Below are 14,809 nucleotides of genomic sequence, written 5' to 3'. Positions count from 1 at the left end.
GAACTGCTCTCCTCAGTACTCTGCAAAAGCCAACAAAAAGGAGGCCATTGGAAGCTGGACCAGTATCACCAGAAACAGCTGTTCCACAAGCCAACAGCTCAATGGGCTTAACAAATGAGAATGCCCTGCATGTAACATTTCCTTTATGCAATTCCCCACTGCTTTGAATCCAAATATAAAGACTGAAATCCTGTCTGCTGTGAATAGGGCAAGGATTTTTCTCTAAGGAGAGGATTTTAGATAGCATGCTGAAGAGGGCTTACTGTTTAGAACAAAAGCTGTTTCCTTTGCCTTTTGGAAAAGGATGAAGAAGTTTTGCTTAGTAGGTTACCTAAGACCTGACCTGGATGCTCAATGGGAATTGCAATTACTGGAATAGTATTCATTATCTATTGATTCTTTAGCACTTAGTCTGGGTCATCAACCCATTTTTCCACCTCTATATAAAACTTGCACAATCCAAATGACAATCTAAACAATTATTTTCCTGTATACGAAATATTTTAATTATAGATTGCATATAGAAGTAGTAATGGATTGCAAATGGAAAAAGAAACATTTTATATGTTCTCTCCTTCTTTCCTTTTACAAAGGTGCAGACCTACAGACCTTACTTGAAGTCTGTGTTTCTACTATATATTATTTAATGAAAATGAAATGTTTGAGCCTGGGGATAACAGCTTTACATATTTTTGAGAGAGAAAAGCCCAAGAAAAGTAAAGATATTAAATACTCATATCCAGATTTAAGAAGCTACTTAATCAGGTATTTAATTTAAACAGACCCAGACACTATTATTTCTTTATTTTTTTTAAATCTGGAAAGTCTTATATAATCACCTGACCACTGCCTACAGTCAGGAAGTTGTGCATAATGAAGGGCTTAATAACACTTCTGAAGTCAGGCACATAACTCAGAATATTTTCAAAGCAGAGTCTGCTACTATAAGACTACAAAACCAGGTCTGAAATCAGCTCTGCATCACATGTTGGGACAATGGAGGATAATGTTGTTGTTAATGTACAAATGTAATGTTTGCAAGAATTTGTGTCTATCCCTGCAAATGCCTCATCCAGACAAGGGGGAAAAAGGAGAGGGTAATGTGCCATCAAATGTACTTTGTGATGGAATCCAACATGTGAGTGACAGAGCAGAACCAGGACTCAGCCCCCAGTCAAAGTTCTCTAACCTCTGCACCAAAGGATCCCCCTGATAAATGTTGTGGCTACATTCACATGTCTTGAGAGAAAACAAATCCTTGCTGAATTTACAGTAAGGTTATTTCATTCCCACTTAGCAACAAAAAACCTTTTTGTCTTTTTAGGAGTTTGAAATGCAAAAGTAAAGCTTAGCTCCAGGGCTGTGCCATGGTGAGAGAAAACAGAAATTGCTACTTACAACTCAGGAGGAGCTGACTCACAAATAAGTTGAAAGAAATAGATATGACTTGAGGCATGAGGAGTGTTGTTAAGCAGAAGTGCTACTTGAAATTGAGAATCTTTGAGAAGTTGTGATTTTCTTTGTCTAAAATGTTGCTTGACATTTTTGTCTGAACATTCAACTAATGCATTAGGCAATCCTCAGGCATAATAGCAAGGTTTAGGGAAAGGACAAAGTGTGTCAGCTAAATCTTTGAATTCTTTAGGCTTCAGAGAGGAATATCAACTCTTAGGCATTACTTGAGAATTGCTTCAGGCATGGAGTTAATACATAGATAGTCCCAAGGCAGGATTGATCTGCTGCCATCCTGGCACGCTGCTGGCACTGCAAAGCTCTTGGCACAGGTTTGAAGATGAGGCTGCTGTGAGCAGCCAGAGTTTCTAAAGGTAGCAGCTCTTTCCATTGGCTCCTCTGGCTGGAGATCTCACTGGGGCACATAGAGGAGTCACCCATGGAGATTGCAGCTGCAAAAAGCCTCTAGGCTTGAATCTGAACTCATGGGAATAAATCTCTTGACTATGCTGGAGTTAAATAGGCAGGGAAACCACTGATTGCTGAACCCTGAACCACTGGAGCTGCTACCAGCCCCACACAAGTTAACTATAGTATGTACACTACAGTATGCACCAAGAACTGCCCACTCTGCCAAGAAAACCTGCCTGGAGAGCGTGACATGGTCTGTCTTTCAGTGCTGGTAACCAGTACCAGTCCATGTGAGAATATAAAACTTCCCAGCCCAATCACATTTCATTCAGACCCTCCTAGAAGAAAAACTCAGCTACACACTGAAGGAAAAAATCCCATGTGGTAAAAAGTCACCATTAGGAGTCCTGTCAGAGCTTTGGATCTGCTGACAGGACAGTCCCTGCACAGCAGGGGCCAGAGGGCTCTGTGCCAGCAGGTGAGCCCCATGTCTGAGCTGACACTGGGCACAGGTGTGACTCTGCCAGGAGCAGGAGGCAAGGCAGCTCAGCTTCATCTGCCACCAATTTCGGTAACATCGTGCAGGAAAAGTGAGAGAACTATAAAGAGATGCAGGGAGTTCATTCTCCTTGGAGCAAAGACATGATAATGCAGCACTCTAGGAGCTGAATTCTCCACAGTGTTCTGGCATTAGCATCAGAGACAATAAGGAAATTGTTCAGCAGGAGCTGTCTCTCTAGTTAAGGATGATAGACTGCTACCTCAGATTCAACAAAGCACATACAAGCAACCTTTAGCCTTAGCTGTACACTCCAATTTGTTTCTATTCATTAAATGTATAACAGCACAAAAAAGCACACAGCCTTTAGTCAGCAAGTGAACCTGCCCACCTCAAAAAAGTTAAAAGGACAACACAACCATTTCCCCAGTGGTCACAACTTTTTCCCTGTATGATCTTTAGTCAGTTTATCTCATATACATTTGCTGTTCAGTTCAAACAACCGGTTTGCATAGAAACAAAGGTTCTGGATAGAAATTCCTATAAATGTTTCCACTCATGCATCCTTAAACCAACTCCTGCCATGATGGGCTGTCTTTCAGGGTACACAGCCTGTGTTGGCACCATAGCCCTTGTATGCAGCTGCAGCATGCAACATGGAGCACCTTACCTGGACGTGGCCAGAATTCATGCAACCGAGACAATGGGCTGGGGGCACACGAGCAGAGCTTAGGCAAGTGCTTAAAATTAAGCATGAGCTCAAGTACTGCACTAAGTCAGGGCCTTTTAGCAGGAATGATAAATGTGAAAAACACAGAAAGTAAGACAAACCATGTGCATTGAAGACTTCTCAGACATCAGGCAAAGTATTTGCATACATTACAGTGGCCTTTGGATTGTCAGGCTTAATACTTTTCAAATGCATGTTATTGGACAAAAAAGTAAAATCATGGAGGCACGCATTTAAGATAAATACAACAGATGGTCTTTCAAAGATATTTTATTTGCAATTAACTTATATTTCTGAGTCCAGCTTTCAAAACAGTGTCTGCACTGAATCTTACCTGTGAACTTTACAACCAAAGCTTGGACTCTGATTTTGTGAAGACACCCTTCTACATTGTCTAAGTGGCAGCATAATTAAAGCCCTGACAAACAGATAAATCCATAAAGGTGTGGGAGAATTCAGCTTTTTTCAAATCACATGTGATTTCACAACAACACCTGAAGAGAATCTGGGCATTCTCTCAGGGGATATGACAAAGACCATCAGTGTAGCTAAGGTATTTGTTAACTGCCCATTTCCTCCTACAATCAACTGCTAATGCAGTAGAAAAGCACAGCTGGAGGCATCAGGGTGACAAATCGGAGTGAGGCATCCTCAGACTGTCTGACAAGTAAAATGACAAGTACATAGGTGCCATCAGTGTGCAGCATTCCAACAGAATCTAGCGTGCCTCAGGGCCATCCATATGCTCCAGCATATGGCTGTCAGGAGAGGGGTCCAGAATCAGTCTCTGCAATTGGTAGGTTTCCCAGGCTCTCAAGATACCAGCCAGGATCCCAGTGTTGCTGCATTAATTGGTGTGTAAGTACCTGCATTCCCTCCAACAAACAACTGATTTCAGCTCAGAGGGAAATTTGTAACATTAGCAGCTGTTTGCTCACTCAGAAGCTGGATCTCACAGGACAAGATTTACTAGGCAAGAAAAGGTTGCTCTGGGCTGTTTCTTCAGAGCCAGTTGAACCTCTGTGTATTAACCACAAACAAGCAGCAGTAACAGAGATGTTACCCTGGAGAAGAGCAGTACTGAGAGCACACAAAAACAGGATGGGTTTTAATAACCTAGCAAAGGGGAACACAAGTTTCAGCTCACTCAGAAGAGAGGCTGCCTTCTTTTGCCTTCTATTCTGCTTTTCACTTACATTTCTCTGGGGGTTATTACCTGCCACACATTTTCACATTTCAGTCCTACCTTATCACTGTCCACTGTGTTCTGTGATGTCCTGGAGGCAATGGAAATGGTGTCAGGTTGACTGCTGCCATCCCCTTGGCTGTCTGCATCATCTATTCCATCTCTGCAAGAGATGTGATTGGGGAACAATGACATTCCTGACACACCACCAATGAGACAGCCTTACAGTGGAGTTAAGTGCTGAGTCAGCAGGACAGAGCTGGATTGTAATAAAATTCTCCCACTGAGGCAGCCATGATGCTGTAGAGCTCTTGCAATTTAGAATGATGTCACCCTCAGCCACGGGGATTGGATGTGCAGATAATCACAACATTTGTTTAAATTTCTTCAGGAATTTAATACTAAGCCATAAAGATTCTATCCAAATACAGATAATGACAGTATAGAGCTCTACCTATTTACCTCACTGAGGCTGTTTTCTTCCCTTTGGCTGTACAGATAAAATTATCATAAATGTTTATTGGTCTCTCAAAGTAAATATTTAAATAATACAAAATATATCCTTAGGGACAAAGCAAAAGTATGTCTCCATTCTGTACAAGAAAACTTTTGTACTGGACCATGTTCTTAGAGGAAATGTCTGGATCTCTGCTTTGCTACAGGTCTCCTGGGTGACTTGGTTATTTTTGCTTTGAATGTCTCTATAAAACAGCCTGAAGTAAAAGGGATAAAATTTGATGAGGAAATGAAGATGCTCAAATTACAGGTGGCTTTTGGGAATGCCACATCAGAAAAAGAACAATTCATTTTCTATAATTTCTATTTAATTCAGGATTGAACAAGTTGACAAAAAAAAATTTAATATTACTTGACAGGCTGAAACAAGTTTGTATTTGATGATGAAATACAGATTATTCACTATATATTCTTCAATGTATTGTTAGGATCAACTATGATTTCAATTGCCAAACAATTAAATGTGCCAAACAAGGAAAAAATCTGGCTTTACTCAAATGTGAAGAAGTAAAATCTACTTCAGAAGAGAACTATAACCTTAGACTCCAAAGAATTTTTACTGTTTCTTTCTATACTTGGGAGCATAAAATGAAAGATCTTTGTATGTATATCATAAAAAAGATTTCTATCTACTTTTGCCAGGACAACATAAAAAAAGCAGAGACAATGAAAACTGCTTGACTACAGTAAGAATCAGTAAAAAGTCCACAGACACCACATTGCTGTGGGTTGAGAAAACACAAGTGGTTTCATGTTGTGGGCAGTGACTGCAGTTACCTTCTGCTGTTGTTCCTCTGCTTTGCTGGTGTCTTGGGGAGCTGGATGGGCTCTTTCAGAGCTCCTTTCAGATGAATGATCCTTTCCTGAATAACTTCCCGGATGTTTTTGATCCATTCCTGTTTTGTTTCAATACTGGATGCCTAAAGTTTCACAAGGCAGAAAGACAGAGACTTTACCATGTTCTCATGTAGAGGAGTCATGGTCAGCTGGTGAATGCCATGATTAACTGTTTGTCCTCCCTGCTGCACTGCTGGAGTACCTGGTGACCCCAGGGAACTGAGAGCATTCTGACCAGAGCTACTTGGCAAGCAGCAGCAAAGCAGCTAAGCTCTGGATAAATACCTTTAATGCCAGCAATACAGCATGCTCTGTAGAGGGGAAACAGGTTATCAGTGCACAGCTGGGATTTCCTGAGATGAAACAAGTGTAACATGGATTCTTCAGCAGAGACTCACTGACAGAACAGGCTGTCAGCTGTGCAGCTCTGTGGAACAGGCTGGCTGTTGACAAGCCCAATGGAAAGGACTAAGAGAATTACACCTCCCAGCCAAACACCCTGAGCCCTGCCCTGTGTCATGTGCAGCTGCTGAACCCAGGCTGCAAGAGGAGATGCAATTCCAGCAAGGCTGCACAACTGTCCAAGTGCTACTGAGGCCTCAGAGCTCCTGATGCAGGCATGACCCCACAGGCAGACATGGGAGCCATGTGAACATCAGGAGGGAAAAGCCTGACCTTTCATTCAGGACTCCCAAGGACTGAGCTAGAAGTGCTAAAGGTAAAGAAAATAAATAGAAAACACTTACTTTCAGCACCGTTTTATTGTCTGAGGATGGTGTTCGTCCAGACCACAAAGCAAATTTGCAGGGATCTCCTTCAACATGTTCAGTCACTCCCAGTTCTGAGGTCTAGTGTGGAAGAGAGATGATGAAAGATTTCATATATATGAAGCTTCATGAGTCCAGACAACTTTGGACTCGTAGGAAGAAGTGGGGAGGCTGGGATGGGTAGGGGAACGGGATCTTATCTCTGTTTGCTATACACAGATAAAAGAAACAGAAAAGCTCTGGGGTGGCAGGGCAGTGAATGGCTGGAGTGATCCTGCTGGCATTTCCCCCCACCCTTTTACACCTCACTGCCTGACACCTCTCAGACTCACTGCAGGCTGACTTCCAGGTGAGTCCTGCAGGACTCAGGGCCAGCCCTTCCAGGGGCAGGAATATCCTCAACCCAGCAGGGGACATGTGAGCCTCCAAAACACCACTTCTACCTACAAAAACACAACACCCAGACATTTTCTTTGCAGCCACACCTACCAGTAACTTGTTCTTGTAAACATATTTCGTGTGTCCTGAAGAATCTTTGATCTCTTTGCTAAACACCAAAGAGATTTCAAAGAGAAACAAATGCCTCTCACGGCCTTTCCGAATGAGAGACTTGGGATCCCACACTTGGAAGGAATCCTGAAGAATCAGCTCTCCCTGGACATCCAGGTTCTCATCAAACCCTAAAACCACAAAATAAAATCATTTGCATTTTTTCTTGGGACAAGCAATTCACAGAAACACCAGAGTAGTAAAGACTTGAAATAAAAGGGTCTTTCTCTTCTTCTTTTTTTTTCTTTTTTTTTTTTTTTTTTTCATATTCTGAAAGGACAATGATGTTTATCTATTGCCCCAGTGATAATATTTTTCTTTTTCCTTTTTTTTTTTTCTACTGCAGTGATGTAGTTACTTCATCAGAGGTCAAATATATCATATGTGCTAAATGAGGCTGCTGCTGAAGTGTTGTAATAATTACTCAAAAATAATATGAAGGTTTCAGTGGTGGTTACTGTACACAGACTGCATTGCAAGAAATCCTATGCACTTTACATTACAAATTCAGTTTGTTCTCCTGCAATTTTAATCACCTGGGCTTATTGTGCTGCCTGGCTACTGGCACCAGTTCCTTTTTTCGCTTGTTTTTCATCAAGCCGAGCTGGAAATAATTTTCCCAGGCCAAGAAAATGTGTGAGACACAATAAAGCATCTCAGAATAAAATTTTTACATTTCAGAAACACTCTACACAATAATAAGCCAATAAAAGACTTCACTTTGTACCAATCAAACTTTTTTTCTGTAGCTTTAAAATATTTTTAATGCTTCTTTCTAAATTGTTGGCATAACTATGCTAACATTTTGAAACACAAGCTGTTTTTATTCAGAAAACCAGAACTTTTGAAATGTTGAAACAGTATTATGAAATATTTTCATCCAATAATTTTTACAGCTGTCAGCAGCTAAACTGATACTGTTTCAGGAGGGGATTATTTTGTTTAATGGAGAAGGAATGTTTTAGCTAAAAAAAAATAAATATATATATATATATATACATACATTGCATATGCATACATGCACACACATATGTACACATATACACTCACAGAAGATACAGATAAATACCTCCCCTCCTCTCCTGCCCCCCAAACTTCCTAGCCAGCTTTATTTAAGACTTTTGTAGAAATATCAGAAAGGAGCCAGGAGGCACCTAAAAATTCTGATGAAACAACACTATTGCTACAATCAACCTGTACTAACTCCCCCCAAGTTATTATCAACTGCATTTCCCAGCAGGTCCCCCTGCCCTGGCCCCTGCCCACCTTCCAGCATGCTGACGTGCATTGCATCGTTGGCCTTCTTTGGGACACTGAGCATCACCTCCAGACCATCCTTCAGCTCCCCTTTGCCCTCCTCACAGCAGGTCAGCAGTTCCTAAGGAGCAATGCAGACACCCATAAACAAACTGATCCACTTCACACCCAGCTGTGCTCCTTGCTCCCTGCAAGCTGCTGCAGAGCCAGGAGAAAGCTGAACTGCAGCAAACCCCACTGTGAATGCTCACAAATAGTGGGGGTCACATGGGAGCCACTATAACACAAGACAAAACAAGGTGCTCTCAAGGGAGACTGTGCCCTTGGAAGATTTCTGGGGATCTATGCTTACAGCTCCCTTAAGCAAAAGACAACTCATTACACCTGTGAACTTGCTCTGCACAAGTTGATCTGTGCAGCTCACTGAGGTACCTTCAGCAGGAGCTGGTATTTTGTGATCCTCTGGACAGGCTTGATTAAATAAGAAGAGATGGAGTTGGCCAGACCATGTCTTTGCTGAATTTCCTAGAAGGGATAAAAACAGCGGTCAGCCATGGAAAACTATAAACCCCCTGCCAGACAGAACCACCCATAACTAATTTTAGCTCTGGATCCATGCATTCTATGTTTAGATGTTTAACTCTCTTTAAGCTCACATGCATGTAAGTGTGGTTTCAGTGAGGCTGGCAGTGAACTGCAAAGTCCCCCTAAGGCCACTTAAACTGCAGGTCAAGCTAAAGCTCTGCTGAGTAAACAGGCCTTGATTTAAGTATGACTTACCTGTCATGTCATCTGGTTTCCCCTAGCTATGAAGGCTAAAAGCAGAATCTTAACATTCAATTAAAATGAAATGACATTAAATTGCATGAGTAGGGTGTAATTTAGCTGTCTAAACATAGGCATTGAGTCCCATTTGAGAGCCCTGGGGTAGCTGAAATATCCACATGGGAATAACAGGTCTGACACAGGGCTGCCAGAGCTGCTCTATCTGCCAGGAGAGATATCCCCTTATGATACCTGTTACAGCACTGAGGACTTCTGTTTCATCACCTGAACCTCAACCAAAATGTCTGGGCTGATCAGTGTGATGTGCTCATGAATTTCTGGAGACATCACAGACCTGCTGAGGGCTGCAAAGGGCTCAGCTGGCTCCCCCCAGTTCCTCTAGGGGAAGTTAGGAGCTCCTGAAAATCCTACAGGACCCTAATGAACATATTTAGCCATCTAAAAGACTCCAAACTCATGCCCTACAGGGGCAGATTCTCTGCTGAAATAGAACACATTGGAAACCCTTTTGTCTGCCAGGCCCTGGCCATGCCTTGCCTTGCTCCTGGGCACCAGGAAATCCTTGACTCCTAAGGGAGCAAATGGAAAAGGGGAATGGGACTTTTCTGCAGATACTGGAGTGTAAATTTGCAACTGTAAAGTGAAGAAGTTGTGGAAGATGAAGGGAGAAGAGCTGCCAAGAACAGAGATTTTCCTTTTGTATACAATCTGATTTTCTGCTGAGTGCTAGGGAGGTTACTGCCTCTCTTTAGCTCCAGTGTTTGTCTTCATGCTGGGATGGAAAACCATCCACTTTTCACAGAACGTGCCAACAAATTTTTGGTTTGTTGGTTTGGTTGCTTTTACTAGAAACTTTTTTTTTTTTAATGGTTCTGGTGCCATGAAGAAGACCCAGAAGGGAAGGGGCTCTGATTTTGCATGGAGCTGAGTCATAGCTGACTTCACAGAGGAGCTGTGCCTGCAGAGCACATGGCTGAGACTCAATTCAGAACTGCAGGAGCCAGAGAGACCTCGGCCACGGCTGTGAACTTCCTGGAGCTGGAAAAGTACACTTGTTTTTGCTTTGCCATGTTCCATGCTGGCCAGGTGAATCTAAAGTGCCCTGTGGCTTCCTGAATATAGAACCAGATCTTTTCCAAGATTAAAAGCAAAAAAAAGTATTCCAAATAGCAGAAGCATGTACATGTCTCAACCAAATTCTGTCCCAAAGATCAAAGCTTGCTTAGCTAAAGACACTAAAATCAACTTGATTACCTCAATAACATGCTGATTCTACCAATTGAAGTTGACAGCTAACATATGTTGGTAATCAAAAATATACTTGGCTAGCCTAAAGTATGTGGTTTTACAAATACTAAAATTTGCTGAACATGGCATGCATCATTTATCTTTGAATCTGATGAATAAAGAACACAATTTCACGTAATGATGAACAAGGCAGACACAAAAACTGAAGGAGTAAAGTCTACTGCAGTTAAGTCAGAATAAACACACCATTTTCATTCCCTGTGCAATTTCCAGCTAATATAACCATACCAACAACTTCTGGATTTTATAAACAGAGCACCATCTGTAGGAAGGGAAGATGGTAATCTTTATGCTTTATTAGACTAATGCTGTAGGATAAACTAAGCACATTTCACAGTTGAGAGTTTGTGCATTGTTTTCCACCTGTTTCAGCTGGTTCAAAAAATAAATTGCTTTTCTCTACATGGCTTCACTTACATCCTGAGAACATCCCAGCTCTCAGCATTGCTTGTATTTCTCTTCATGGTTTCAAATGAGATGTGTAACCTATCTTTGTTCCTTCTCCTAATCAGCTAATCCATACAGTGAGCCCTGTAGCTGTAAGTTTTCCATGGGCTTGAAGGGTTCAAACAATTTACTGGGACTGCTTGTAACCACAAAGGTGGCTTTCCATGAAAGTTTATGAAATTTGAGGAACACTTGTGATTTTCAAGCAGGCTTCTTACTAAGGGGTGTTATTCTAGATAATTCACTCTCATCATCAGGGTTTTGGGTAATTCCAGGTTCTGCCTGGAAAAAAGAAACATCTATTTTCTCTGTATTCCTTGTGCCAGGCTGTCCTACCCCTGAACCACTGCCACTCCAAGATCAAGGTAAGGAGGATCTGCAGGTTCTGTGCATTACCTTAGTCACTCACACTGAGTGCCTCCTTGAGGATTTTTGGGGGGGATGGTCAGCTTTCTCTTTTTGCACAGGCATCACTGGGTGATGGAAGGCAAACACCTCCCCCTGGCAAAACAGCAGATGCTGACACACGAATACTCACTACTGAGCAATATCAGGCAGCTTTCCAGCCCATGCAGAGAGGAAAAGCTTTTAACCTGTGCAGACACAGATGGACACCAAGGCGGCTCCGAGCCTCCAGTCCCCAACCAGTTCAAACCATTCGAGAGGCTCAAGCGCCACCTCCTGGAAAACCCCTTCAGGTCCACTCGGCTTTTAGACCAGAAAGCAAAGGGAAAAGGTGCTCATCGCTCAGGAGAGACCTTTCACTGCCGGGTGAGACTGAAATGCTGTAACCATTGGCACGAACGAGCTCCAGAGGAGCTGATTTATGTCAGCTGCCAACTCCATCACAGCTTGGATCCTGCTGATCTCTTACATTTGCAAACACCTTCAGTGCTTTGGAAGAGAGGTTTTAGCACTTTATTTTCCTTTTCTTTTTTCATTTTTTTTTTTTTTTGTTTTTTTTACCCCCCAGAAGATGACTAATTCAAGCTACAAGGTAGCTGACATGCATGACAAAATGGATGAGGTTAAATAAGAGGAAGAGCTTGGTTTGAAGGTACTAAAAAACTTGAAAAATTTTTCTCAGCCTACAAAATTGGAATTGGAGCCTAAAAAAATCTATCACTGGTTTTAGTGCTTGCATGGGAAATAGTCTAATTGGAGTCAATGGAATTCCTTATTAGCATAATGAAGTAAATGTGGAATAGGCTGGGTAGAGTTTGCAGAACATAAGGATAGGAGCTCATTTTAGATTTAGGGATTTCAGGTCAAAATATATAATGGAATCTGAGATTTTCATTTGCTCACTAACCAGAAACAGAGATTACATCTAAATGAGATCTTTAGAATGGATTGGGTCTGAAAAATGCCCAAAGGCTCCCATAAGAATGTGTGTCTCCACACCTCAGCACACACCACACCACAGCCTATCAGTTCTCACAGCACGTGATATTTCAGTGGAATGAAAAACCCAAATGCCAAGGCACAGAAAGGAACCCATAGCTGTAAAAAAGAGGTGTTTCAGCTGCACCAGGTGTGTGGAAGGAAAACAGCAATGGCTGCTTACATCAAAGAAAGTCCCTGCATGTTCCAGGATGAGCTGGCTGGAGTCAGGCTTGTTTTTGCAGTAGGTGACATACATCTGAAATTTATCTGCCTGTGAAAACAAACAGCAAGGGAAAAGCATGATAAGCTATTTCTCTGCTCCCACAAGTTTTTATTAAGGCACACCAGGATAAATACAGGTGACAAGTCTCTCCCACACACCCACTACCACTCCCACCTTTGCTACCAAGCAGCACAAGAATTGCAAATTATAGCAGAAGGCTTTAAGGGTCATACCTCACTTGAGCAGTTCTGGGGGCTGTGGGAGGCTTTCTTTAACAGATATCACAGAGGGAAGGCCTAAATCTTTTATCCAGCTGTAAAATGATTCCTAAGAGGTCTAAGAATGTTACACAAGAATTTGAAGGTCTCAAAACTCAGTTGTGAAGTGTTAACTCTATCACCTTCTTGAAGATAAAGCCAGTTTAGAAACTGGACAAGTGACTTACCAATTTTAAACTGGCACGAGCCAACACTTTTTATTTCAAATTTGTGACCCTTGGCCCAGACTTGCCTTTCCTACTTTGGTTCAAACTTCAGTGGCTCAAATTTTATGTTGTGCTAGGGTGTTTTGCATTTTATTTCCTAATTTGTTTATTTTAAGCAGAAATTAAAAACATCTGTGGGCTCCCACCTCTTACTAATGTACTCTGGTCTCAAGAAGAGGGAGGCAAATAGAAAAGGAGGATGTTTTCCTTTATTGCTATTGCATATTTTTATTCCAGATATTTAAACAATAGGATCCTGCACTTGTGCAGGCAGTTTTGGATGTATATCTGTAACCACACACACAGCTCTGGACATGCATCTTTGCTGAGATGCAGCAGTATCTTACAGTACCATGAAGACTTTGCAGAGAATGATACATAAATGCATTCATCTTTCCTAAACAGGTAACATATTCTTTGTAAACAATATTTCTGAATCCATTTCCTCAAGACTTGTGATATGCTTTTAAATTAAAAGCCCACCTGAAATAATCTAAAATGCTCATATTTTTGATAAATGAAAATATTCTATCTTTACTCTTAAAATACTAATTCTTTGCTTTGATATATAAATAAAAAATCAGACAAAATACAAAGATGGCTGACTTGACTGGTAAATATTTTGAAAAGAGGACAGCTTTCACACAGATAAATTGCTGTAGCAAATTCCCTGAGCCTCCTATGCTCACAAAGACTCTGCATCAAGATTTCAAAGTCCTGTTGGAAATTATCCTGGCATTGCATAATGAAATGAGAGAGCACAGTGGCTCAGAAATTTGACACTAATTTCTGGAGAAAAAATGTTGATAAAATATGTTCTCCATGCCTTTGTGGAGCTCTCATGGCATGACTAAAATTCTTTAAGGAAGGTATATTAAGATTTTTAAATGTCTGTCCTCCCAGGGCCTTTCACAGGGGAATGAATGTCACCCCTAAAAACAGGTTTGGTTTGAAGTTCTGCTAAAGAGAGCAGAGGTAAATAAAAGCTGTGCTGGTCAGTACAGGACAAGGAGAGAGGCTCTGGAATGCCCTCACACTCTTGCTGAGGAGAAGGGTGGGAACTTTCCCCCTGGGGCAGGTGAAGGACAAAGCAGTTGTAGCTCCAGACTGGCTCCTAATCTCATTTTCACTGGGGACACAACCCTTGCACCTATTGCCAGCTTGTTCCCATCTGTGCTGGAGGAATTAATTTGAATAAATAATGAGAAGCAGCAGCCTCATTACCCAGGTGACAAAGCAGTGGCCCACATCCTCAGGCAGTTGTTCATACTTCTCCAGCTCCTTTAGAAAAATGCTGAAAAATGAAGACACCAATGTAATTAGTTACAGTCAAATACCAGGAGATGAGGATAACCAATGAGGTAATCAGTGCTAATGATCAATACTAATATCTTGATTATGAGGCTACCCAAGTGTCCAGCAGAAAAAGTGTCACTTGCCAAGGAGTGCTTTGTTTTTTGAGTGCAGTCATGCCCAGCTCCACCAGAAAGGAAACAGAGGCAACCCCTAGCAGGGAGTCAGTGTGCTCAGGACTGTTCTATTTGAACATAGATCTTCAAAGAGTTGTGTAGTGGTCCAAAGAGAAATAAGGGAAACCCAAAGCTGCCAGATTCCCAACACCCAACTCAGCACACTGGACAAAGGACAACAACTTAAAAAAGCTCAGCATTTCATAGGTAAGCAGTAAACTTCCAAAATACAGATTTTTTTTTTTTTTTAATCAACTTTCTCTGAACAGCTTGTACCACAAGCTACACTTGTTTGCAGACAGAGCCCTGTACAATGCCTGATGGAAAGAAGAATATGAAACAGTTTCTTCAGCTGCTCCTCCTAGAACAGGGGAGGATTCTCTAATTTGTTTTTAAAGTGTAACCTGAAGTCAAATTTGGAATTCAGACTGAACTTGTTGGACCAGCACCCCTAAATGTTAAGTTTATAACTGTTGATGCATTCCCTTTATTCCATGGAAAC

At 41.6% G+C, this 14,809-nt stretch overlaps 1 protein-coding gene across 3 annotated transcripts in view; it reads right to left on the bottom strand.

The window, feature by feature from the left end:
• Window positions 1-14,809, bottom strand: part of KALRN (kalirin RhoGEF kinase) — a 455,469-nt gene that overhangs the window by 122,074 nt on the left and 318,586 nt on the right. For all 3 annotated transcript variants that reach the window (XM_056495829.1, XM_056495830.1, XM_056495831.1), the window contains 8 exons: window positions 14,063-14,132; window positions 12,313-12,402; window positions 8,637-8,729; window positions 8,214-8,325; window positions 6,888-7,078; window positions 6,378-6,479; window positions 5,572-5,714; window positions 4,339-4,441 (listed from right to left, as the gene is read on the bottom strand). In XM_056495829.1, coding sequence (XP_056351804.1) covers window positions 4,339-4,441; window positions 5,572-5,714; window positions 6,378-6,479; window positions 6,888-7,078; window positions 8,214-8,325; window positions 8,637-8,729; window positions 12,313-12,402; window positions 14,063-14,132 — 904 coding nt within the window. The remainder of the gene's footprint in view (window positions 1-4,338; window positions 4,442-5,571; window positions 5,715-6,377; window positions 6,480-6,887; window positions 7,079-8,213; window positions 8,326-8,636; window positions 8,730-12,312; window positions 12,403-14,062; window positions 14,133-14,809) is intronic.

The sequence above is a fragment of the Oenanthe melanoleuca genome, chromosome 7, assembly GCF_029582105.1.
Source record: "Oenanthe melanoleuca isolate GR-GAL-2019-014 chromosome 7, OMel1.0, whole genome shotgun sequence".
Classification (NCBI taxonomy): domain Eukaryota; kingdom Metazoa; phylum Chordata; class Aves; order Passeriformes; family Muscicapidae; genus Oenanthe; species Oenanthe melanoleuca.
This window is presented reverse-complemented; position numbering and strand designations above follow the sequence as displayed.